The sequence below is a fragment of the Denticeps clupeoides genome, chromosome 4, assembly GCF_900700375.1.
Source record: "Denticeps clupeoides chromosome 4, fDenClu1.1, whole genome shotgun sequence".
Taxonomy (NCBI): domain Eukaryota; kingdom Metazoa; phylum Chordata; class Actinopteri; order Clupeiformes; family Denticipitidae; genus Denticeps; species Denticeps clupeoides.
In genome coordinates, this window is record NC_041710.1 from 34,981,428 (window position 1) to 35,006,536 (window position 25,109).

Consider the following 25,109-nt stretch of genomic DNA (forward strand, 5'->3'; position numbering starts at 1 on the left):
ACTGCTCATAGGCTGTTTTTCTGCTAATGGAGCAACTCTAAAGCTGCTGCTTCCTCTCACAAAACAGCAAACAGTGCTCAGAGCAAAAAAAATGGAAATGTATACTACTAGAAAGCTACTAGGTCATGAGGGGGACTTTTCACATTTTTCAGTGGTTTGCCATGTTACAAAGACACTGACTCTCTTGCAATACGACCATGAGTGGATTTGTATGTATTAGGGATGTTGACACTTCTGTGAACTCAAACTGTCCACTTAGGAAGCAACACTGATTGACAGTCCATTCCACATGCTGTTGTGCAAATGGAATAGACAACAAGTGGAAATTATAGGCAATTAGAAAGACATCTCCAATAAAGGCGAAGTTTTGCAGGTGGTGAAGACATTTCCTATGCTTTCTGGCTGAGGTTTTGGTCACTTTTGAATTCTGCCAGTGCTTTCACTCTGGTGGTAGCATGAAACTGAGTCTACAACCCACACAAGTGGCTTAGGTAGTGCAGCTCATCCAGGATGGCACATCAATGCAAGCTGTGGCAAGAAGGTTTGCTGTGTCTGTCAGCGTAGTGTCCAGAACATGGAGGCACTACCAGGAGACAGGCCAGTACATCAGGAGACGTGGAGGAGGCCTTAGGAGGACAACAACCCAGCAGCAGGACCGCTACCTCTTCCTTTGTGCAAGGAGAAACAGGAGGAGCACTGCCAGAGCCTGCAAAATGACCTCCAGCAAGCCACAAATGTGCAAGTGTCATCTCAAATGCACAGACTCCATGTGGGTGGTATGTAGGTCTGACATCCACAGGTGGGGGTTCTGCTTACAGCTCATCACCGTGCGGCACATTTCTCTCTCTCCATCTACCAACACCACGTTGCACCACAGACTGTCCAGGATTTGGTGGATGCTTTACTCCAGTTCTGGGAGGAGATCCATTAGGAGACAATCCGGCACCTCATCAGGAGCATGCCCAGGCGTTGTAGAGAAGCATATGGAGGAAACACACACTAAACATCATTTTGACTAGTTTTGAGCCTAATTTTGACTACACTTCATTTTGAAGAATGAAGTGAAGTGTTTGTAATTGTGAATCACAGTGCACACTACAAAATATGGCCACAGCTTTTTTAAGAGCTCAAGACCTGAAGATTTCCGAGATCTGTCAAGTGTTCCTCCAAAGTACCTGGATCTGAAGGCCATCTTAAGTAAGCCCAGGGCTTCCTTCTCCCACACACTGTCCTTATGATTTTGCCATAGAACTTCTGCCTGGCACCTTGCCTCCTATGTACTGTCTGCATTCTCTGTCATAACCTGAAACTGAGGCCATGACCAAGTACATCCAAGAATCACTGGAAACCAGTATAATCTGTTCTTCGTCCTTCCATGCAGATGCTGGATTTTTCTTTGTTGAGAAGAGTGATTGCTCTTTGTGATCACGCATTGATCGCCTTATGCCTTTTAATTATTTAAACCAGCATCCTTCTGGTCACGAGTCCACTTCCTTGCCTGCTAGGCCACCACTGATGAATGAAACACAGCTTTAAACATAACTCACAGTCATTGTGAATATTTTTTATGCCATTCGACCTTACTAATGCCCCAGCAGTGTTTGAAGCATTGATTAATAACGTCCTCAGAGCCATCCATGTGTTTCAATAAAAGGTCAGGGCAGTGCTGGAATGGCTGGTACCTTCCAAGCGATTCAGTGTTCCTTAGCTTTGTGAATTCCTACGGCGACTTCATACGCGCATTGCATACACTCCACTCACAGCTTTAATCTCACTGACTTGGTCTCCCAACACAGAAGAATCACTCCTGAAGCAGTGGTTAAGCTCAGCCTCCATTCTGAAAAACCAACCCAGATACATTCATTGTGGAAGTGGATGACTCTGATATCAGATTTGAGGCAGTCCTGTCCCATTCAGCCGAGGAAGAGATCATCCACCCTTGTACTATATACTCCCCTCATCCTCAACCTCACTGAGTGGAATTATGATGTCAGTAGTAGGAAATTGCTAGCTGTTATACTAGCATTGGAGGAATGGAGACATTGGCTTGAACACAGCTCAAGGTCTGGACTGACTGTAAGAATCTTGAGGACAAAAATCTCAATCCCTATCAAGCCAGTTGGTCTTTTCCTGGTTTTTCATCCCAGCCACAAGAATCTTAAACCCAAGTTAAAGTTCCTGTTAGAGTTCCCTCTAACCCAGCACCATCCTTCCACTGCACTGTTGTGGGAGCATCAGTGTGGGAGATTGAATCCATTCTAGCTACAGCCCAAGTTGACAAGTCTGGACACAGTCAATGTCCCACTAACCGTCTCTTTGTTCCTCGCTCTGTCTGCTCACAGGTTCTGCAGTGGGGTCATTCCTCCCAGATATGTGGTCACCCTGGATCCAGATGCTGTGAAGCATTCATTGGGAGATTATTCTGCTGCAAACACTTCCTGATCCAGCATGTGTTTCAACTACATGGATTACCTGTTGAGGTAGTGTCCGATAAGGGGCCCTTAGTATTTGCAAACTTCTGTTTGTCCATGAGTTTCATGCACAGGCCAGACAGAGATAGTGAACCAGCAACTGAAGAATGCTCAGTATTTCTTGGACCTTGCTCTCATTAAAGACTTTCATTGTCTCCTTCAGCCCAAAGGTTTGCCCATTTGGAGGGGGTTATTGTCAGTTTTCTGCCATTTCAGCTTTGGTCTCAGGCCTCCCTGCTGGACAATTGGGGTATTACCTGTCAATGTGTTTTTGTCTTTGTTTGCCATGTGCTTTTTGTTTTGGTCTTTAACTCTACCCCTACCTGCTTTTTGCCACTTCTTGGACCTCATCGATCAATTACACATGCGGCTAATTGTGCTTATGGCTCTCAGCTATTTATCATGTCCCCCAGGTTATTTAAGGTTGGCCTGTTCTTTGTCCTTTGTCAGATTGTATGTTTGACCTGTTTGACCACACTTTTGAGTTTATTTGTTGAACTGTCATGATTACCTTACTTTCTCTGTTCTGGGCTGCATTTGGCTTGTTACCCGCCATCTTCTAACAGCCTCTAACAATTGGCTAAATAGTCCACCAGAGCTGTGAAACTAACCAGAAGATAAAATGTGTGCGTAGCAACAACTCCTGTGAGTTTCAACAGTCCAAGAATCCAGTTCCAATACTGTTAACCATCAGGAGGTGGGGTCAGGTGCTATGAGGATGGTACTGAAGTCAAGCAAACTGGAGATGCAGCAGCCAACCACATGGAAACCAGAAGGATGGAAGGAAGTGAGGCTTTGCACCAAGATGACAGGGCACAACCCTGGAGTAGAACATTTACAACAGACGCTGAATCCGGAAAGCCACTAGCAGTGTGATGGACTCTACACTCCCCTCACTTGCACTCTTCACCCCCTCACTGCCAGACTATGCAACAGCTTCATCCCACAGGCCATCAGACACCTGAACACTCAGTGACATTCCACTCAGGACACACACACAATACCTCTGTTATTTTGAGTAATATTATATATTAATGCACCGTTCTATTTTGCACAGCAGCATTTGCACTGTTTTTATGTATCCGTTATTCATTTCACCTGTTTAGTGCTGTCTGTCTCATTGTTGTCTAAATGTTTTTTGGTGAAATGTTACTCTTGCACTTTATTTAGCCCAGTTTGTCTGTGCTGCACATGTGCTCTGTCACTATGTAACATTGACGAATTGTTCAAATGTTCCATGTAGCACCAGGTTCCGGAGAAACATTATTCTGTTTCACTATGTACTGTCTAACACGCACATAACTCAAATGACAATAAAGCTCAACTTCAACTAATGTGTTTTAGCTCACCGTCTTGTTCGATAGCTCTGAACAAAGCTGGCAACTCCAAGATTTTTAGGGTGAGAGCAGCAATAAGGCAGGGGTTCAAGTTCCCAACACGAGCACCAGAATAGCAGGGAGGTTGCCAGTGGATTGCAACAGACAGTCATCCTGTCCTTATAGCTCCTCCAAATTTCATTGCTTGTCATCTTCCACTTCCCAGCACTCTTCCCCAGGGTACACACACCTCCAGCTGACGTCATCACCTTCTTTGCTAGCCAAGCAGCTTTGGCATGGTATAGTGAGCTGCGGGTGCATGGATGAACCATGTGTGGAGTGTCTCTGGGACGTCGGAGTTAGGTCCTTCATTCTTACTGTCACACAAGTTTTTCACCAATTGGTGGTAAACTGTCAGCTGTGCCTCTTCATTTGGTTGTCTATTATGTCATGTAGAAGTGTAAGCAAGAGGCACTGGTGTACGACATCAAATGACACAGGGGGTGTGAAACGTAGAGTAAATTCAATTTTCTGTATGCAAACAGAAAAGATGTATTGAGAGAGATACAAATATCACGAGTGACAATAGAGTGAGGGAATGCAGAACACATGGAGGTAATCTTTCTACACAAGACAGTGTTCTGGTGCCACACGGTGGGCCAGCCTAGTGTTACACAATCCATCTTGAGGCTGTGTATTATTAGAATCTGGTCATTAAAGTTTCTACAAGATTGGTGGTGGTGGAGGCGTTGAGACACGTTGGAACCATGAGAGTGTTAAAGTTGTCGGTGAGAACATCGGTCTGGCACATTGGTCTGGACTGGTCTGCACATTCTCTGAGCATCTTCCAGGAATGCCCCTGGTAAAATTCATTTTCAGTTTTTATTTTAATGTACAGCACTTTGGTCGGCTCATTTGTTGTGTTAAAGTGCTTTATAAATAAATACGGTATATACAGAGGGTCGCACCAAGGCACATTGTGCTGTGGCGAGTGGGTGGCTCCAGCGCGACCAGCAGCACCAACCCGCCTGTGAGCAGGTGGGAGAAGTTCACACTGACTCATTCTGTGCCATCCTCAACTGTGCCCAGGTCGGGTGGGAAAACGCCGAAACTGATGATGTCAGCAATGACGATGATGAGTGGTGGTGGAATAGTGCAGGGCATCCACTCGCCACCATGAATGTGCCAAACCATCTTGGCCTCTACATCATTCCCCCTCTTCCTGGTGTTTGAGGAGGAAGAAAGAGAGCGAGGAAGCGAATATTGCTGAAGTGAGCTGTATGAAGCACCTGCGCTCCTGCCTCGCAGGGAACTTGTGTCTCCAGCTGCGGTCGCAGAAACATTTCTGGGCAGGACGGCAGCGCCCCCACCTGCTGCAGAGAGTGTCCATCACCCTTTCCCGGCAGGGTGATGGACACACCAAACCATCCCCCCAACATCTGAGGGCATGCCAGTATAGCCGTCAGTCGCCACCATTGCTAGCAGTGATGCACCCAGCACAATGCAGGTTCTAAGAAGCATACCTGCCTTTGTAATTATTTTAATGCTCATCTTTCGCATTGCACATACATTCTTTAAAATCCTGTATGTCTCAGTTACAATATGCATTGAATTGTCACATTGCATTAACTTCAGGCACTCTACAAGCTAGTTGGCATACATACCATTTGTGGCATACATACACCATTGTATGCAGCCCCATTTACATTTACATTTACAGCATTTATCATACGACCTTATCCAAAGTGACTTTCAATCAGTAGTAACAGGGACAGTCCCCCCTGGAGCAACTTAGGGTTAAGTGCATGTTCTTTTTCTGACAAGTTAGTCCTTATCAGGGCTCTTAGTTTTGTAAACTCAAAATCTATAGAAATTGAACAAGAATTGCTGGTGTTTTCCTCTTGTAAGTCACTTTGGATAAAAGCGTCTGCAAAGTAAAGTAAAGTGTCTTGCTCAGGGACACGATGGTAGTAAGTGGGGTTTGAACCTGGGTCTTCTGGTTCATAGGCGAGTGTGTTACCCTCTAGGCTACTACCACCCCTACCTTTACACTGAGTCACGATCAGAACCCTTAACTCCATTTTTGTGCAGCATCTCTGAATTTACTAACCCATTTTCACACTGGTAAGTTAGCAAGTACCTCACACATTTCAATATTTCAAATATTAAAATATTGCATAGTGACTAAATGAATTGTAGAAACAGGTAGTCACAGACAGACACTGTCTTGAAAGGTGACTGCTTCTAAATATATATTGTATAGAACTGTTAAATTTACATGTTTCATGTACTGTTTCAGTTACATTTAGTATTTATTAATTTACTGTGATTCATACAGAAGTTGGCCGTTGCTATGGTTTCTCTGCTGTTTCTTTCTTTTTTTTTTTTTTAAGCTGGTAATGAAGCAGATTGTGTGTGTTGTCTTTTTCTATCCTCTTCTTCTCGACAACGAGCATGCAAGACAAACAATCTTGGGTGGAGCAATATGGGCAGTATGCAAATTAAATTTGATCAAATGTATCAGGCCATCTGGATGTAATGTGATTTTTACTTTATTATTTGGCAAATTTTTAACTAACCCTGGAGGCACTTCATCATGATGGGTGTGAGTGCTATACCTCAATAGTCATTCAGTGGAATAAAGGTAGTGGCATTAAAACACTTAGGAACAATGGCTTGTCTGACAGAGATGTCTGTGAGAACAACTGTAAAGAGTAGCTTTCTGTAGATTGACCCTGTGCAGAATCTCTGGATATCACTGTGGTTGAGACAGAAATATTCTTCTCTAATAAACACATGCGCAGATGTGCTGCACTCAAGTTTTGGTTTGGTATGTGTGGATGGAGAACTCCCTTGTACACTGTGTTAACATCTCTCCCCTGCTGTCGATGATGGACTTTGTGGTGTGGAATGGCATTTCCTCACCCTATCGCCCCTTTGTTTTATATCATTGACTGAAAATTACAGGTCTGACGGGAGACCTCTCCATCCTGGATGTCAGGATGTGTTAAATAGCCCATTTTTACTTGGACCATTTGCAGCAGCAGAAAGTTGGTCTGGTTTAAGTGAGATTCTGTTATTAAGTGAAATAAAGAGGACTGTTAATGTTGTCCCGCTGGGTCTGTAGAGAAAATGTTTGTATGGGTGTGTTTCTGAAGCACGGCAACTATAATAATTATTTGATTTTATTCTCTGATTTGAAATCTCTTGACTTATGAATATTGTGAGTACTGGTGAGAGTACTTCTACTTATTAACACCCGGTGTTAGGAAGTGGTTATAATAAAATAATATCAATTTCTCTCTCTGTCTCTACAGGTCTAGCCCGTGCTAAGTCTGTCCCCAGTCATACCTACTCAAACGAGGTTGTGACCCTGTGGTACAGACCCCCGGATGTGCTGCTTGGCTCTACAGAATACTCCACCTGCTTGGACATGTGGTGCGTCTTCTCACTGTATGTCTGTGTCTAAACTTGAGTAAGTGAGGCTAGGAACATTAATAAGAATCACACACCTGAAGACTCATAAATGTCAGTAAGAATAATGTAATTCATGCAGGTTCAGGTTAGGAAGCTTTTATTTATTTTGCAGATACTGGCATAGGAATTGAATCCCTCTTATGTTTTCCACAAAGATTCTGCTTGTACATTTTGACACCATATGTTTGGGTCCTCAAAATTCACAGCCTTTTCCATGATGCTCAAACTTGAGCTCATGTGCCTCCTGTTTCTCCTGATCATCCTTGAAATGTTTCTGCAGCTTAATTGGAGTCCATCTGTGGAAAACCAGTTGATTGGACCTGATTTGGAAAGGCACACACCTGTCTATATAAGGTCCCACAGTTCATATCAGAGAACAAACCAAGCATGATGTCAAAGGAACTGAAAGAACTAGAAAGAAAAGTTGTGGAACGTGGTGATAGAAGAGCAGTCGCATTCTCGCTAGTCAGGAAGTAAAAAAAGGGCATGTTGTACGGTTTACTTTGGCTACCAGCTTGTAGAAATTGTCCAGCCAGATTGAGCGACAAGCAGTGACAGCAGAATAACAATACAGACAGTGCAAAAAAACAGTGAAAAGAGTCATGAAGGTGCAGAGTAACAATGTGCAAATACTGCTGTAATAGGAATGTAATAGAAATATGTTCTGAACATAAGCAGTAGAGCGTATGTTTGTCAGTTGTAATGGTCCAAATTTAATGTGCCAACATTTTGAAACAAAACTTTCCTAATATCAAACAAAAATATGATCTTGAAATGTAAAATAAGGGGATGGAGCAGTTTCATGCTGGCCTTTCAGCCGCTCCACCCCGTTTTAAATTTACAATGCCTGATTGGCCAGCAGTTATTTGAGTGACAGCTCCATTCTTTCTACTTATTTCATTTGCAAAGAATCACACAAACCATTGTCTCTTTCTCACCGATGGTCTTGTAGCCCATTCCAGCTTTGTGTAGGCCCACAATCTTGTCCCTGGCATTCTTGGAAAGCTCTTTGGTCTTGGCCATGGTGCAGAGTTTAGAATCTGGATAGATTGATTGCTTCTATGGATGGGAGTCTTTTATACAGATAACAAACTGAGAAGCTCTCAATGTCTGCTCCTTACCTGTATAAAATACAACTGGGGGCCAAAAATCTTGCTGCTTGGTAACTTTTTTCGAAATACTTAATTTTGTATTTTTTGTTATTGCTCAAACATTGAGATTATAGATGGATTTTTTAAAAGAAAATGTACTAAATCAGCAGGGACTGTAGCTTAAAATGGTAGCAACGGATTTCAGCAGGTTAACAGTGTGTGTCTCAGAATAGTAAAAACAGTAAATGCATGATGATATGCAGTCGTGGCAAAACAAATTCTGTGTCAACACACTTAGCTACAGTATCTCTCATCTCTTGGGCTCCTTTCATGGCTGCCCATCACTGCTAAGGGTGATGGTTAAAAGCAGAGGACACATTTCATTGTGTGCACTATGTATCACAATGACAATCACTTAGCTATGTGCCACTTTCAGCATGTTAAAGATGTCCATCTGTTGCCGTGGGCCCCGGTGCAGATGCTGTGCCAGTCCCTGTGCCGTGTCTGCCCTCTTCCTGTCACGTCCATGTGGGCATGACGAGGCAGGTGAACGGAGAGGAGGACGAAGAGTGACGAGGAATGAAGGACGCTATCACCTGACATCACGAAACAGGGGTTTAATACTGAATCACAGGACAGGGGAGACATCCGAGACGTTGACATGGGTGAACACTGAACATAACGTCAAAGACCTGACCGCGAACAGAAACAAACAGGGCAGCTTTATACATTTAACACAGGTGAGAACGATTAGGGAACATTACACAGGACAACAATGAAACTCCGGACCCCATTGACACTTCCACTGTAAAGCCTGGTTCGAATCCCGAACTGCCAAGGTGCCACTGAGGTGCCACTGAGCAACGTACCGTCCCCACTCACTGCTCCCCGGGCGCCTGTCATGGCTGCCCACTGCTCACTAAGGGTGATGGGTAAAAATGAAGTTGAGCTTAATTGTCATTTCAGTATATACGTGTTAGACAGCACATAGTGAAACGAAATAATGTTTCTCCGGAACCTGGTGCTACATGGAACATTTGAACAAATAGACAACGTTACATACCGACATAAAGTGTACGTGTGCAACACAGACAAACTGGGCTACATAAAGTGCAAACAGGGGACACAGGCAGTACAAGAATAACATTTAACAAAACCGTGTAGACAAATATGTTAGACAGCACTAACCAGGTGAAATGAAGTCAAATATTGCTGTGCAAAATGGAACTGTGCATTAGTAGATGATATTACAGATAGATAATATTGCTCAATATAACAGAGGTAGTGCAAGTGTGTGTGTCAGTGAGGGGTGAAACCTTGAGAGTTCAGTTGTGTGATTGCCTGTGATATAAAGCTATTGCTGAGTGCATGTGAAAAATGCGTAGAATCCTTCACAATGCTGGTGGCTTTCCTGACGCAGCGTGTGTGGTAAATGTCCGTTATGGAGGGAAGAGAGACTCCGATGATCTTCTCAGCTGTCCTCACTATCCGTTGTAGGGCCTGGCGGTCCAATATGGTGCAGTTCCCAAACATTTACATTTAAGGCTTTTGGCAGCCCTCATCCAGAGCGACTTACAACGTGCTTCTAAGTTACAATCAACGAAGTGGTCAATTCTGGTTCACTAGGACTCCCAACTATTAATAAAATCTTTTTATTCACTCTGTTCTAGTTTCTATACACAAGTCAGACAATAAGAAGGTTACAAGTTCATCTAAATATTCTCTAAAGAGGAAGGTCTTAAACTGCCGTGTGAAGGTGCTCAGAGACGGAGCTGTTCTGACCTCCAGGGGAAGTTCATTCCACCACGAGGTGCAGTGCAAGGTGTAATAAGGGCTGTGAGGTAGGATAGTGCTACTCCATGTTTGGCTTTGTAGGCCAGCATCAAACCATGTTCAGAAATAGATTGTTGACCATACACCAGCCTGTCAGTGGTTGCACTTCCTCTCTGGACACTGACTCATCGTTCTTGCTGATGAGACCCACCACAGTCGTGTCATCAGCGAACTTGATGATGTGGTTGGAGCTGTGCATCACTGCACAGTCGTGGGTCAGCAGGTTGAACAGCATTGGGCTGAGGTCAGGAAGCTAGGGGAAAAGGTTAGAAACAAAAGCAGGGTACACATTAGCATAGAGGAGGGGGCTTCTGGTTGTTCTTGTTGTGGTGGGCTTGGCGACATCAGTGCATTTGCTGATGTAGCTGTTCACTGATGTCGTGAAGTCCCCCAAGTTGATGGTGTTGTCGCAGCCTCCCGAAATATTTGCCAGTCAGTGTACTCAAAGCCAGAAATGGCCTCTGCCGGCCAGGTTTTCCCCTGCTTCAGAACCAGTTTGTGCACCTGATGAGCGATCTGTATGATGGTATTAGTATGACAGTGATGTGGTCTGTTTGGCCGAGATAGGGGCAGGGCTCCAATGCAATGGTGACGTCAGTGTTTACGAGATCCAGTTTTTCATCCCCTCTCATCGCAAAGTCCACATTTTGATGGAATTTAGGGAGAACTGACTTTAGATTTGCATGGTTGAAATCTCCGACAACAATGAATGGTTCGTCATGGCGTACATTCTGCAAATTGCTAATAGCGCCATACAGCATGCAGACGTTGCAGTAGCGCGGGATGGAATGTACACTCCGATAATACAAACTGAGGTAAATTCCCGTGGTAAATAAATAGGTCTGCATCTCACAGCACCAGCGATGAACAGTAGCTAGAGACTAGCTAGAGTCCTGTCACCACAGCGTTCTGTCACGGGGCAGTGGTGGCCTAGCGGATAAGGAAGCGGCCCCGTAATCAGAAGATTGCCGGTTCGAATCCCGATCTGCCAAGGTGCCACTGAGGTGATATTGAGCAAAGCACCGTACCCCCACACACTGCTCCCCGGGTGCCTGTCATGGTGCCCACTGCTCACTCAGGGTGATGGGTTAAATGCAGAGGACAAATTTCACTGTGTGCACCGTGTGCTGTGCTGCTGTGTATCACATGTGACTTTACCATTCTGTGTTGATGTAAACACAGCGGGTCTTACCAAGCAGGACTGTTGGCATGAAACGGAGTAAGCTTTACCAAGCTTTGAATATTAGAATATTTTTGACAGTTTCGTTTTGCACTGAAACATTATTACAAAAGCTGTTGGAAATAAAATGAGCCATTTCTTGTAAAAAATACATTTCAGCGGCACTTGAGATCAATTTTTACACAAGCGACAAGACTTTTGTCAGGGACTGTACATATATTTTTTTCTTTTATGATCTGCACTATGTGCAGTATACTGTGTATACTGTTGTACTGACAATGAACCTGACAATAAAGCTTGAACCTTGAATTTTGACTCTTGGAGGCCTGCTGCTCATGTAATAAGTCCACAGGAGGACGAAGCTGGAAGAGTTTTTTTTCTGATTATGGACATGGACATCCCCAATGCCATGTCTTTTTTTTAGCTGAAAAACAAAAGAGTACAAAAAAACACATTTACATTTACAGACGCCCTTTTCCAGAGCTACTTACAATCAGTAGTTACAGGGACAGTCCCCCTGGAGCAATTTTAGGGTTAAGTGTCTTGCTCAGGGACACAATGGTAGTTAGTGGGATTCGAACCTAGGTCTTCTGGTTCATAGGCGAGTGTGTTACCCACTAGGCTACTACCACCCCATTCCATTGTGGAACCAAATATGCTACTGCATGGCGTGCCGCCATGTTAACAGTTTCACTGTGTGCTGTGTGTATGAAAAAAAAATAAACAAAAACTAAAATACCTGTACAGACTATAAAAATACTGTAAAACCTTCTGTACTATAAACAAGGACAACATCATGTAAGATGCTTGTAAGTGGCTGTGCATTTGTGCAGTGGACTGTTTCAAGTATATGTGGGATATTTCAAACAGGCCCCTGGAGTTCACGTTGGTCAGGTACACACTCAGGAACTTTATGCTGATCATACTGCGGGGATGAAGTTGACAACCATTTCTTTGGTCTTGGTGACATTGAGAGTCAGATTGTTGCTTTGGCATCAATCCACTAGATGTTTTATCTCCTCTCTGTAATCATTGTTGGTGATAAGCCCCACTACTGTTATGTTATCTGCAAACTTGATAATGTGGTTCGAACTGTGCTGTGCAGCAGCTGTGTTGTGGCGGTGATATTTCCTATAGTTGGAAGGATTTTACATTTACAGCATTTACCAGACGCCCTTATCCTAAGCGACTTACAATCAGTAGTGACACTGACAGTCCCCCCCTGGAGCAACTCAGGGTTAAGTGTCTTGCTCTGGGACATGATGGTAGTAGGTGGGATTTGAACCTGGGTCTTCTGGTTCATAGGCGAGTGTGTTACCCACTTGGCTACTACCACCCTTAGGAAGGAAGTTTTTACAATGTGCTTAAAAATACCAGACAAAAAGTTTTTTACCATAATCAGTTTGTTCCACCTTAGACAAGCCAAACAAAAGAAATGTATGTCTGGCTTTCAGTCTAACAAGAGGGCTAACAAAATCCACTAGAACCCAGTCAAATATTATTAGTTCTGAGAAACTGCTTTGAATGTGTTTGCATGTTTCTCTACTAAATCCAGCCACCAGTATCTTCAGTATTTCCAGCCCTATTCAGACCAAGATATCCCCTGATGTCTTTACCATGTCTTCCAGCTGTGCAATGCAGTGTGGTCACTTCCACCTCTTTGGAGCACTGATAATTCCAGCCATATTTCTCCCACCACTGCTGCTTCTAACTCAAGCAACACCTCTTCTAGGGACACTACAACCACATTTACCGCTGCCACCCCTATTCCCACTGGGCAAAGCATCAACATAAATATTTGTTTACACAGGGTGGTAGTAGCCTAGTGGGTAACACACTCGCCTATGAACCAGAAGACCTAGGTTCAAATGGCACTTACTACCATTGTGTCCTACAGTGAAGAAGTGAAGTGATTGTCACATGTGATACACAGCAGCACAGCACACAGTGCACACAGTGAAATTTGTCCTCTGCATTTAACCCATCACCCTGAGTGAGCAGTGTGCAGCCATGACAGGCACCCGGGGAGCAGTGTGTGGGGACGGTGCTTTGCTCAGTGGCACCTCAGTGGCACCTTGGCGGATCGGGATTTGAACCGGCAACCTTCTGATTACGGGGCCGCTTCCTTAACCGCTAGGCCACCACTGCCATACAGGGGACTGTCCCTGTAACTACTGATTGTAAGTCACTCTGCATAAGAGCGTCTGATAAATGCTGTAAATGTAAATGTAAAATGTTTTGTGCTTCACTCTGACCTTGCATGGCAGCATCATTGTGCTGCAAAGATGTACAGTAACATTCAGTAACATTTGCAACACATCTTTGCAGTACAAATCCGCCATTTGGCAATTTACTTGAACTGAACTGCATTCTCTTGTTGAGAAACAAATGCGGAGACCATATTTCACTTTGTGCTGTGCTGTGGTGTGTCACATGTCACAAATAATCACTTTCACTTCACTTTCACATTTAGTGTGTGGTTGCTGGGCGTTCTGTACCTGCTAGGCTTGTTTGTTTGGGTGTAGGCTCCTCCTAATGGTGATGCTTGATTTTACATGCGCCCTACCAGAAGTCAGTCCACAGATGTCAGGGGCAGAGTAAAATCTGTATGAATCATTGCTGTGGCAATCAGTTTTCCTGTCTGTTTTACTGGATCTGCATATCTGATATCCATATTTAATCGTACCAGTATTCTGCCATTATACAACATCGATGAACCAACCATGTGCAGGGAAAGGTGCCGGTTGGTGTGTCACTCTGGATTCAGTCATATGTCCCTGCCTTCTGACCTGTAATCTGGTATAGTAATCTGGATTATTGATTATTAAATCAGTGAAAGAGTAATTTCCATTTCTGCCTATGTGGTTTTTGCTTTAAGGGGTGTCGGGTGCATCTTCATCGAAATGATCCAAGGTGTTGCTGCGTTCCCTGGAATGAAGGACATTCAGGATCAGTTGGAAAGGATATTTCTGGTGAGTGACCTGTTCTGTTCTTTCTTTCTGTCCTGCATTTTTCTTCTTTCCTTTACTGTCCAAGTGATAAGGTTAGAACAACCCGCTGGAACAGTGACGTGGTAGTACCCTAGTGGACAACACAGTCACATATGACCCAGAAAACCACAAACCCTACTTACTAACATTGTGTCCCTCAGAAAGACACTTAATCCAATGTTTCTTCAGGGGACTGTACCTGATGCTGTCCCCTATGTAAATGTATTGGAGTTTATCTACTTGAGTCAAGATGCTTTACCATATTATTTTATTCATTTAATTATATTATGAAAATTTTATTTTCATTATGTTATAAGTTATTTCAAATTAACTTCCTTATTCTATAACACTGTTTGGGGACCTTTGCTGATTTATGGACTTTGTAGTAGTGTTCGTATCAGATTAAGAGTCATGCTTGTATATTAGCTTTTGCTTCTTAACAGGGAATGTTGAGCAAATCTGCCCGAAATTCTCTAGCCCTACAAGCTCTACTTTACTTTCTGGAGACACTCCAACTGTTGAAAGTCATACAGGTCATATCTTCAGGCAATACGAGCACCTGTCCACTGGATGTAATCCCCTCCAAACAATCTCTCCAGATCTTCTCTTTTAACAGAAGATCTAAAACTCAATATCATCTTATCATCTTTCATCAAATTAATGTCATCACTGACTTCTGGTTAAGATGGAAATGCGGCTTCTCCGGTTCCACAATGGTGTCTTTTCGTATTCTTTTGTTTTTCACCGCCCTGAAAAAGACACATGGGCATCTGAAAAAACCTCCAGCTTCGTCATCCTGCTGATTTACAGGATTATTTACATGAACATCTGCGCACGCTGGGACTGCTGCAGAGAGCAGGCCTCCAGGCCCCAGTGTTGGAGCTATTGGCCATATGCAGTATGTACACCCTGACAGACTGACAACAAGACCAAACCAGAAGCTGTGGATGACTGCAGAGGTACGTGAGCTGCTCAAAGCTCAAGACTCCGCCTTCATGAAGGGTGACAAGGTGGCCCTAAGATCAGCGAGGACCAAACTGTCTTGAGCCATTAGAGCAGCAAAGCGTGCACACGGGCAGAAAATTTACAGCCACTTCCAGGACAGCAGTGACACGCAGTGCATGTGACAGGGCATCCAGGCTTTCACAAACTACAGGACTAAAACCTCTGCCTAAGACAGTGACCCCTCCCTACCAGATGTGCTGAATGAAATATGACTGCAAGGAAATCCAACCACTTCCCTGGAAGAGTGCTCAGAGAATGTGCAGAGCAGCTGGTAGATGTTCTCACAGACATCTCCCATTGTTCCAACATGTCTCAAGGCCACCACCATCGTGCTGAAGAAGTCTTCAGCGCTGTGTCTCAATGACTGTAAGTTGCACTTACACCCATCAAGATGATGTGCTTTGAGAGGCTGGTCATGAAACATATGAAAACCCTGCTGGCCTCTGCAATTCGCCTATCATCTGAACCACTCCATGGACGATGCAATCAACAACAACAACAACATTTATTTCTTAAATAGCCCATAATTTCAATGTCTCAATGGGCTCATCACCACCACCCTGCATCTGTTCCTCACCCACCTGGACAATAAGGACACATAATGAGCATTCAAGGAGCATTACCTTTTCAATCAGATTCAGAATGTCTCAATCTGACTTTGTGAGCACAAGATCGTCTAGATCACCAGTGAACATGTACTGGTAGCACCATTTACGAAGGAAACATGGTGCTGGTCCTCCCTGCACCAAACTCACTGCAAATTTTTCAATAGTTCTGACATCCTACAAGACAGGAACAACAGTGTTACATTGCAAACTGAGCACCGCCGTTGTTCCAATGTGTCTCAAGGCCACCACCATCATGCCCATGCTGAAGTCTTTAGTGTCGTGTCTCAATGACTACCATCCCGTTGCATTTACACCCATTATATTGAAGTGCTTTGAGAGGCTGGTCATGAATCATATGAAGACCCTGCTGCCATCCACCCTGGACCCACTGCACGGACAATGCGATATCCACCACCCTGCATCAGACCCTCACCCACCTGGACAATAAGGACACAAATGTACGCATGCTGAACATAGGCTTCAGTTTAGCATTCAACAACATTCCTCAGCACCTGAAGCTGAGCCTGCTGGGCCTGAACACCTCCATCTGCAACTGGATCTTGGACTTCCTGACTGAAAGACCTCAGTCTGTATGGATCGGGAACAGCATCTCCAGCACCACCACTCTGAGCTCTGGAGCTGTTCACCCTGCTGTCTCATCAGCAAGAAAGATGAGTCAGCATACAGAGAGGAGGTACCATGACTGACAGACTGGTGTAAAGTCAACAATCTGCTTCTGAATGTGGACAAAACTAAAGAGATGATTGTTGACTTCAGAAGGCAACGGAAGGTCCACTCTCCTCTGAAAATCAATGGTTCTTGTGAGGAGAATGTCAAGAACACAAAGTTCCTTTGTGTTCATCTAGAGGAGAACCTCTCCTGGAATCTCAACACAAGCTCAACAGCCAAGAAATCCCAGCAGCGTCTCTACTTCCTGCGGAGGCTGAGGAAAGCCCATGTCCCACCACCCATCCTCACCACATTCTATAGAGGAACCATTGAGAGCATTCTGACCAGCTGCATCACTGTCTGGTTTGGGAACTGCACCATATCGGACTGCAAGACCCTACAGCGATAATGAGGACAGCTGAGAAGATCATCTGAGCCTCTCTTCCCTGAGTAACGGTCATTTACCACACATGCCACATCAGGAAAGCCACCATAATTGTTAAGGATTCTACACATCCATCACATGCACTCTTCACCCTCCTACCATCTGGAAAAAGGTACCGAAGCATTCAGGCCCATCACTGCCAGACTCTGCAAAAGCTTCTTTACACAGGCCATCAATCACCTGAACACTCAGGAACTTTCCACTATGGTCTGACACAAACTCACACTAACTCTGTTGAGTAATATTATGGGGCAGTGGTGGCCTAGCGGTTAAGGAAACACCCCCGTAATCAGAAGGTTGCCTGTTCAAATCCCGTGCCACTGAGGTTCCACTGAGCAAAATACCATCCCCACACACTGCTCCCCGGGCGCTTGTCATGGCTGCCCACTGCTCACCAAGGGTGATGAGTTAAAAGCAGAGGACACTTCAATTGTGTGTACTGTGTGCTGTGCTGCATTTCACAACAACTTCACTTTCACTTTTTCACCTTACATTCTCTGACCTTTCAGTACTGTTTGCCTGGTCCCTCCACCTGTGAAGGTACAAGGAAGACACTGATCTAGACTTCTCTCTGTCTTGGCCCCTTGGTGGTTGAATGAGGTCAAAACAGCACAGTTACTGAGTAGTTTCAAAGGACATCTAAAGACCTACATCTTTGGACAATACGTATCTTTTTTAATTATCTTTTACACATCTAGTAATCTGATTTATGTAAGAGAGTGCAAAGAATGATTGTATTCATAGTTGGGGTCCTAATAAACCAGAACTGATAATTTTCACTGATGGGAACCTGAAAGCAAATCGTAAGTCATTCTTATCATTGTGAAAGATGAACAAACCCAAGCCGCTGTACTAACTGTAGCCTCTGTTGTATTTATTATAATGCAATTTATGCACTGTTCATATTGCAGCTCCAGAAAACATCCTAAGGAGATGTAGGGTCTTTTTAAATCTTGTGGTTCTGCTTGAAGATCATGTGATTGCAATGTTGTTTGGTGTGGCTATTTGGGGTCAAAAACAAAGTATCATTAAAAGTGAGTATAGGTGAACTGATAACCTGGTAGCAAATGACTATTTTTTTCTCCTATGTACAGCATTTCAAATGGGAAAATATAATGGGCATTGATGAATTATGTCCATTTTACTCTCTCGCAGGTCCTTGGAACTCCTTCAGAAGAGACATGGCCAGGTGTTTTTACTCTCCCCCACTTCAAACCAGGTACTGAATAATTATAAGCATCAGCCATAAACCAACACTTATTTCTGAACAAACTCTAATCCAACAATAGTCTGTTATAAAGAGCTGTGATAAAAGCTCAATGTTTCTAAAAGCTGCAGTAACTAGTATACCACGAATTGAGAGCGTCCGTCCTTGCTCGCGTTTAAGTGGCCATGGCTTTGACATGGGACACATCTGATCGGTGAGCACAATTGTCTGCCTGCATCCCCAACGCACCTGGGGTCACCAACTAGGGATGATCGATTTTAAGAAAATATCTAATTGTGATTTGTTTGACAGATATTTTTGACAGTGATGTTTTTGCAATAATAGAAATGCCTGTTTTATCTGGAACTTATTCATCGGTGTACGACGTAGGCAATTTTTTAGTATACACGTTTGCACTTAAGTGGGCGTGGCATTATCTTGAACCACATCTGATTGGTTGTCTGAAAGTTAAGTAATCACAGAATTGAGATTGACAAATTTCTGTGGATGCAGAATGAAATGTCTCTACATTAAAGAAAGAAAGTCCAGTTGCCACGACTCAACTTTCAGGCAAATTCATCTGGATAACTGAGAATCTTCACAGACATCTGATTGGTTAGCATGAATGTCTATCACACAGGAACATCAACACACACGGTGTTGGAGCATGCGCACAACAGTGAGGGGCGTGGTTACAGCGATGTATGCCATCGCACTCAGTTGGTTGCCGCCAAGAAGGCAGAACTTTATTTACTCTGCTCCAAGGGTTTAATTTCCAAGTTCAATACAATTTTGACAAACTACATAAAAAAAAGTCTTAAAGACAATACAAAATTTTGATGGTAAAGAAGACTGAAGTGGCAGAATTTCTATTGCTAGCACCTGTTCTTATGAAGTTAAAAGATGGCTTTAGATGGCTTCTACAGATGGCACTGCAGATTGTCTTCACAACATTGATTTCTGGTATTCAAGTATTCATGGGCTCATCAAGTAATGTAATGTACACAATCATATTGATGAGTTATGCAGTGTCATCTGAGGACCTGAAGATCACAGGGATCCAATAAAGATTTCCGTTTTTTCCCTTAATTACAGCGATCTCCTGTTTCCTTCAATCATTTGATGTGATATGCACTGCAAATTATTACATTTTTCAAAGCCTTTGCAATCTGACATTTTTATAAATGTATTCTTCAGCTTGCTGAATCTGAGTTTGAAATTAGTAGTACAATTGTCAACAAGTTGAGCAAATTCTGAGGACAAGTCCTTTTCCAAACTCAACCATTTTGACTGGGCATTGGCCTCGACCATGAGGAGGCTGTGGTGCTGTATCTCACCATGACCCCTCATGATCCCCTTGTTCTGCAGTACCCCTGGCTGATACTCCATGAGTCCCTGATACAGTGCTACATGATCTCCTGGACCACATCATTTTTGTCTACCTCGACAACATCCTGGTCTTATCGCCAGACCTGCAAACCCACGTAACCCATGTTTGTACCATCCTCCAACGCCTCATTCAAAACTGACTCTTCGTCTATCTGTTTAAAAAAGCACCCCCTGCCACACCACCAATGTGGCCTTCCTCAAATACCTCTTCAGCCCTCAAGATGTGGCCATGGACCCTGCTGTAACAGACTGGCCACCACCAACCACCATCTGCCAACAGTTCCTCAGATTTGCCAATTTCTACCACTGTTTCATTCTGAACTACTGTCCTATGACCTCCCTTCACAAAGACAAGCCCTCACGCGTCCCAAATCTCCACTCCGCCCACAAGAATGTATTTCCCTCTGACAATGACCCACGCCATCCCTGACAGATTGTGCTTTGATGGCCAGAATAACATTATAATCATATTTTAGCTATTTGCAAGTACAAGATGTAGGCCCAAGGTCAGAAGTTTCCTGTAAGGTTCATCAGAGGTGGACCAAAGTCTAAAATGAATGAGATTTAGTTAGCTGGGGTCTGAATAAAAGTGTGCTTATCCTCTACATTGTATATATTCTAGTACAGTTTAGGCCTTAGACCGCAGAGGGCCCTCTCTGCTGCTTTATAGTGTAAACTTTGTTGCTATTTAAGGGACCTTGTTTCACGTCCATGCGGGCATGACGATACAGGTGAACGGAGAGGAGGACGAAGAGTGACGAGGAATGACGAGGAATGAAGGACGCTTTCACCTGACATCACGGAACAGGGGTTTAATGGTGAAGCACAAGACTGGGGAGACATCCGAGACGTAGACACTGGTGAACACGGAAAATAACTTCAAAGACCTGACAGCGGACAGAAACGAGCAGGGCAGCTTTATACAATTAAAACAGGTGAAAACGATTAGGGAACATTACACAGGACAACAATGAAACTCCGGACCGGAGTAACCCCATTTCGGACCGGATCCTGACACCTTGCACATTTAACCTACCTTCTTCCTGGTTGGATGAAAATGCTGATACAAGGGCAGGTCACACAATTACTTACTAGTTACTTAATTTCTTGTGTGGACGAAGGACTGCCAGGCTGTAATAAGTTGAGTGTTGCAGACAGCAGACTATGATGTCCATTACATCATTCCTGCTGTTCTCAGTTTGTTGGAGAGACTCTACATACCAAACTGAAGATTAAATGCCCTGAGGCACAGAAGAAGCGTTTGTGCACTTTGTTGCAGGCAGTGTTTTGTACATTCCTAACAAAGTTTCTTCTCTTCTCCACAGAGCGATTTACCATCTACAGTCCCAAAAAGCTGAGACAAGCATGGAATAAGTAAGTCCTCCTTGAGAATCACTTCTTCCTGACCTATGAAGTGTAAGTTAGAATCCCTTTTGTGAATTAGGAATGGGCTTCCAAACCATTTTCATAAAACGAGGATATGTAAATTTAATTTATTAATCTCCATCTAGCACTAAACCAATGCTTTATCTATTTTTCCCTGTATGACACTGTCACAACTCAAAACCAATGTCACAAAATAATTGTAATTTCTATTCTAGTAACAGCTCAGACAAAAAATAATGTTTCTCTCATGTTTACATTTACAGCATTGGGTAGAAGTTTTATCCAGAGCAACTTAAGTGAAAGTGAAGTGATTGTGAAAGACAGCACAGCACACAGTGCACACAACGAAATGTGTCCTCTGCTTTTAACCCATCCCCCTTGGTGAGCAGTGGGCAGCCATGACAAGCGCCTTGGGAGCAGTGTGTGGGGATGGTGGCACCTCAGTTGCACCTTGGCGGATCAGGGTTTCGAACCGGCAACCTTCACGGGTGCAGCTTCCTTAACCGCTAGGCCACCACTGCCCTTACATAAGTACTTTAAGATATCTATGATTGCAATCCCTCATTTGATTTACAGGGACCTGATCTGCAAATGCCACTAGTTTAATATTTAATCCATCTTTAATATACATTAGACCCCCATTTACTAAAAAATATTTCCGAAAAGGGAAGGTTTTCAGCTTTTGTCTTCTCTTTGGTGAGGGGCAAGACAACTGCATGGGCCAGTGGTGGCCTAGTGGTTAAGGAAGCGCCCCCGTAATCAGAAGGTTGTCTATTTAAATCCCGAGTACCAAGGTACCACTGAGGTGCCACTGAACAAAGCACCGTCCCCACACACTGCTCCACGGGCGCCTGTCATGGCTGCCCACTGCTCACTCAGGGTGATGGTTAAAAGCAGAGGACACATTTCATTGTGTCACCATGTGCTGTGCTGTGTATCACAATGACAATAAGTGATGATGATTCGCTGACTCCACATGCGTTTATTCATAGTTTTGATGCCTTCAATGAGAATCTACCAATGTGAATGGTCATGAAAATAAAGAAAACACAAAATTATGTCCTGTTACTAGTCTTTATCCATATCGGTAACAAGCTGTTCAAATCTTATACAGCTCCTCTCATCTTCTCACACTTCATCGAAACTAGTGGCCAAGAATGTTCCATATTGAACATTTTAAGTTATGTTTTGTGGTAACTATTTACTTTTTTAAAAACTGTCACTGTAGCTGTAGCTATTGTTGACTAGTTATTATGACTAATTCCTTTTTAATGTAAAGTTCTGATCACTCAATTTACGATTTGGGTTAATGGCTCCCACCACAAGGAGTGAGGATTACTCCTTTGCTCTGTGTACCCCCAAATTACTCAAAAGGGGGGAGAGGGCAGCACAGAATGCTTTAGATCTCTACTAACTCTACTATATGCAATTACAGTTTGCAATTACAGTTTCATTATTTGCAGTCAGCGATGCCGTCTGCACTGTGGACCATTTGAAATTTGAATGCAGGGATATTTCATAGAGCTCATATCTGCAACAGCGATGATGCCTCTTTAACTGCTAATGTACTCAAATAACTGGGCTCTTTTTCTGCATGTTGAGAGCAGTTTTAAACAGGCAGAATATTTTGGACTGTTGAGCTCAACAGTCAATTTGTCTCCCATGGAACCCAAATAAAAAGTAGGGAGCAAGAGGTGGGAGAGTGCTTAGTGTGGGCTAGAACTGGAAACTGGAGGAGCCTCTGCATTACTCTCTTATTTCAGCATTCTCCCTGTACTGAAACTGCTTGTGCTTTTAACTAAAAGGGCCATGTGTTGCCGACATCCAATGATCCAGTGTGATCAACTTCAGCCAGTGTCTGGTCTGTGTAATAGTTTTTTTTTTTTACATTTATTACTGTGAATCTGGGTCTTCCCCTTCAAATTATTTCCCTCGGCTATACACTCTGCTTCTCTACTGGATTGGTTCTTTTAATATATATTCCCTCATCTGCGGTTTTTGTGGTGGTGGAGTTGATCATATTACCCCAAAATCTCCCAAGATTCAGTAGCTGTTGAATTTGGTTCAGATCTATCCACTGACAAGTTGTCTATGTGTGTCTGGCTCTTTAGACTGGGTTATGTGGACCATGCTGAAGAACTTGCTTCCAGGTTCCTGCAGTGCTTCCCAAAGAATCGTTTCTCTGCTCAGGCAGCCCTGAACCATGACTACTTCAGCCATCTGCCCCCGCGGCTCTGGGAGCTATCTGACAGTCAGTAGATCCTTCCTCCTCTGTCTGTCTCTCTGTTTGTTTTTCTTTCTCTTATGATTTACTTTCAGGATTCTCATAGTTGTCATAATCAGATTTGAAGGAAATAGGTTGAATTGATGAAAATGTCCTTAAGCCAATGTTCTTTGCCAAAGGAAAAACCTATAGGCTCTACCTACATATTTTCTGTATGAATGATAAAGGTAAATTATTTGTCCAACATTTTATTGTATTTGTTTTGCCAGAATTAATCTAATTTCCTAAACATCCAAGCATTTTCAGTGCAGTCTGGGTGTGGAAAATGATGGAAACATCTTTCCACCATGCTGCTTTCTTTTGTCTGTCACTTGCAAGATCAGGTGGAGAGGTGTAATTGTAGCGGTTCTTCTTCTGCGTTGTGTAATTTTTTTTATTTCTTTTCTTGAACCGTAATAGACGAGCTGACACCCAAGAATTTTTCCGTGCAAAGTGTATTCTCTTACAGCTCATGCCATGTGTCTAAGAGAACTAAACCGGGTCTCCAACCCACTAACCCAAGGGCACAGCCGCATCCAACCACTTTTCGGGGGTGATCAAAGTTTTAGAACCCACATAACTTTTTATAATAATCATAAATTGAACAAACAAAAATACAGAAACATATTAACATAACCAGAAACATTAACACATTTTAACATTCTACAATTAAACAAACACCCGGATTATCATTATAATTCCCTTACCCACATCAGAATACAGGTAAACAAAATAAAAGTCTTTAGAAAATAAGAAAATAAAAGACACAAAAAAGAAGAAATACACTTATAAAACTAGTGTAACCATTTAACTCTGGCACATCATGAAACCCATTTTTAAACTGCATTCCCACGCCATATCTTGAAATATTTGTTTGCCTATAACAGGATGGGCAAACTACACTCTTCAGGCCACTTATGACCAGTTGGTCTTTTTACAACCCCAAATCAGAAAAAGTTGGGACAGGGTGGTAGATGTGAATAAAAAAAGGATTTTCCTCAAATTGTATTTCATTGCAGGCAGTATGAACACAAAATAATTCATGTTTTTTCTTGTCAACATAAATTCTTGCCATTCAGGCCTGCAACACATTCCAAAAAAAGTTGGGACAGTACAGCATTTACCACTTTGTACAGTTTCCCTGTCTTTAAGACATTGAAGAAATCAAGTGACTAAGTGTTGCAGGTTTTAGTTTGTCCCATTCGTCCTGCAAACAACGTTTTAGGTGCGCACCAGTACGGGGTCTTCGTTGACGCATTTTTCATTTCAAAATGCGCCCAAAATTCTCAATAGGAGACAAATCAGGGCTGTAGGCAGGCCAGTCAAGCATCCGCACCCTCTTCTTACGCAGCCATACGTTTGTTATGTACGCAGTATGTGGTTTGGTCTTGCTGAAATAATCATGTTCGTCCCTGGACAAGATGTCGTCTTGAAGGCAGCATTTGTTCCTCCAAAACTGAGATATACTTCTCAGCATTGATGGTGCCATTGCAGAAGTGCAAGTTACCGAAGGCACTGACACTACCTCATACCATGACAGACCCTGGCATTTGGACTTGTATCTGGTAACAGACTGGATGGTCATTTTCACACGGCGTCCATTTCTTCCAAATGTATCTGACCACAATACACGTTTCCAGTGCGCAATGGACCTTCCCAGATGCCTCAGAGCCCAGAGAAGTCGAGCGCAGTTCTGGGCACTATTTATGCAGGGCTTCCTTTTGCTACAGTACAGTTTTAGCTGCATTTCCTAATGTAACTACATACTGTAGTGCTTGA

The 25,109-nt window shown here is 43.3% G+C and overlaps 1 protein-coding gene across 2 annotated transcripts in view; it reads left to right on the forward strand.

The window, feature by feature from the left end:
* The window catches only part of cdk14 (cyclin dependent kinase 14), a 65,664-nt gene that overhangs the window by 33,636 nt on the left and 6,919 nt on the right, over nt 1-25,109 (forward strand). For both annotated transcript variants that reach the window (XM_028976627.1, XM_028976628.1), the window contains 5 exons: nt 7,105-7,225; nt 14,247-14,340; nt 18,241-18,304; nt 21,007-21,055; nt 23,179-23,318. In XM_028976627.1, the coding sequence (XP_028832460.1) occupies nt 7,105-7,225; nt 14,247-14,340; nt 18,241-18,304; nt 21,007-21,055; nt 23,179-23,318 (468 nt within the window). The remainder of the gene's footprint in view (nt 1-7,104; nt 7,226-14,246; nt 14,341-18,240; nt 18,305-21,006; nt 21,056-23,178; nt 23,319-25,109) is intronic.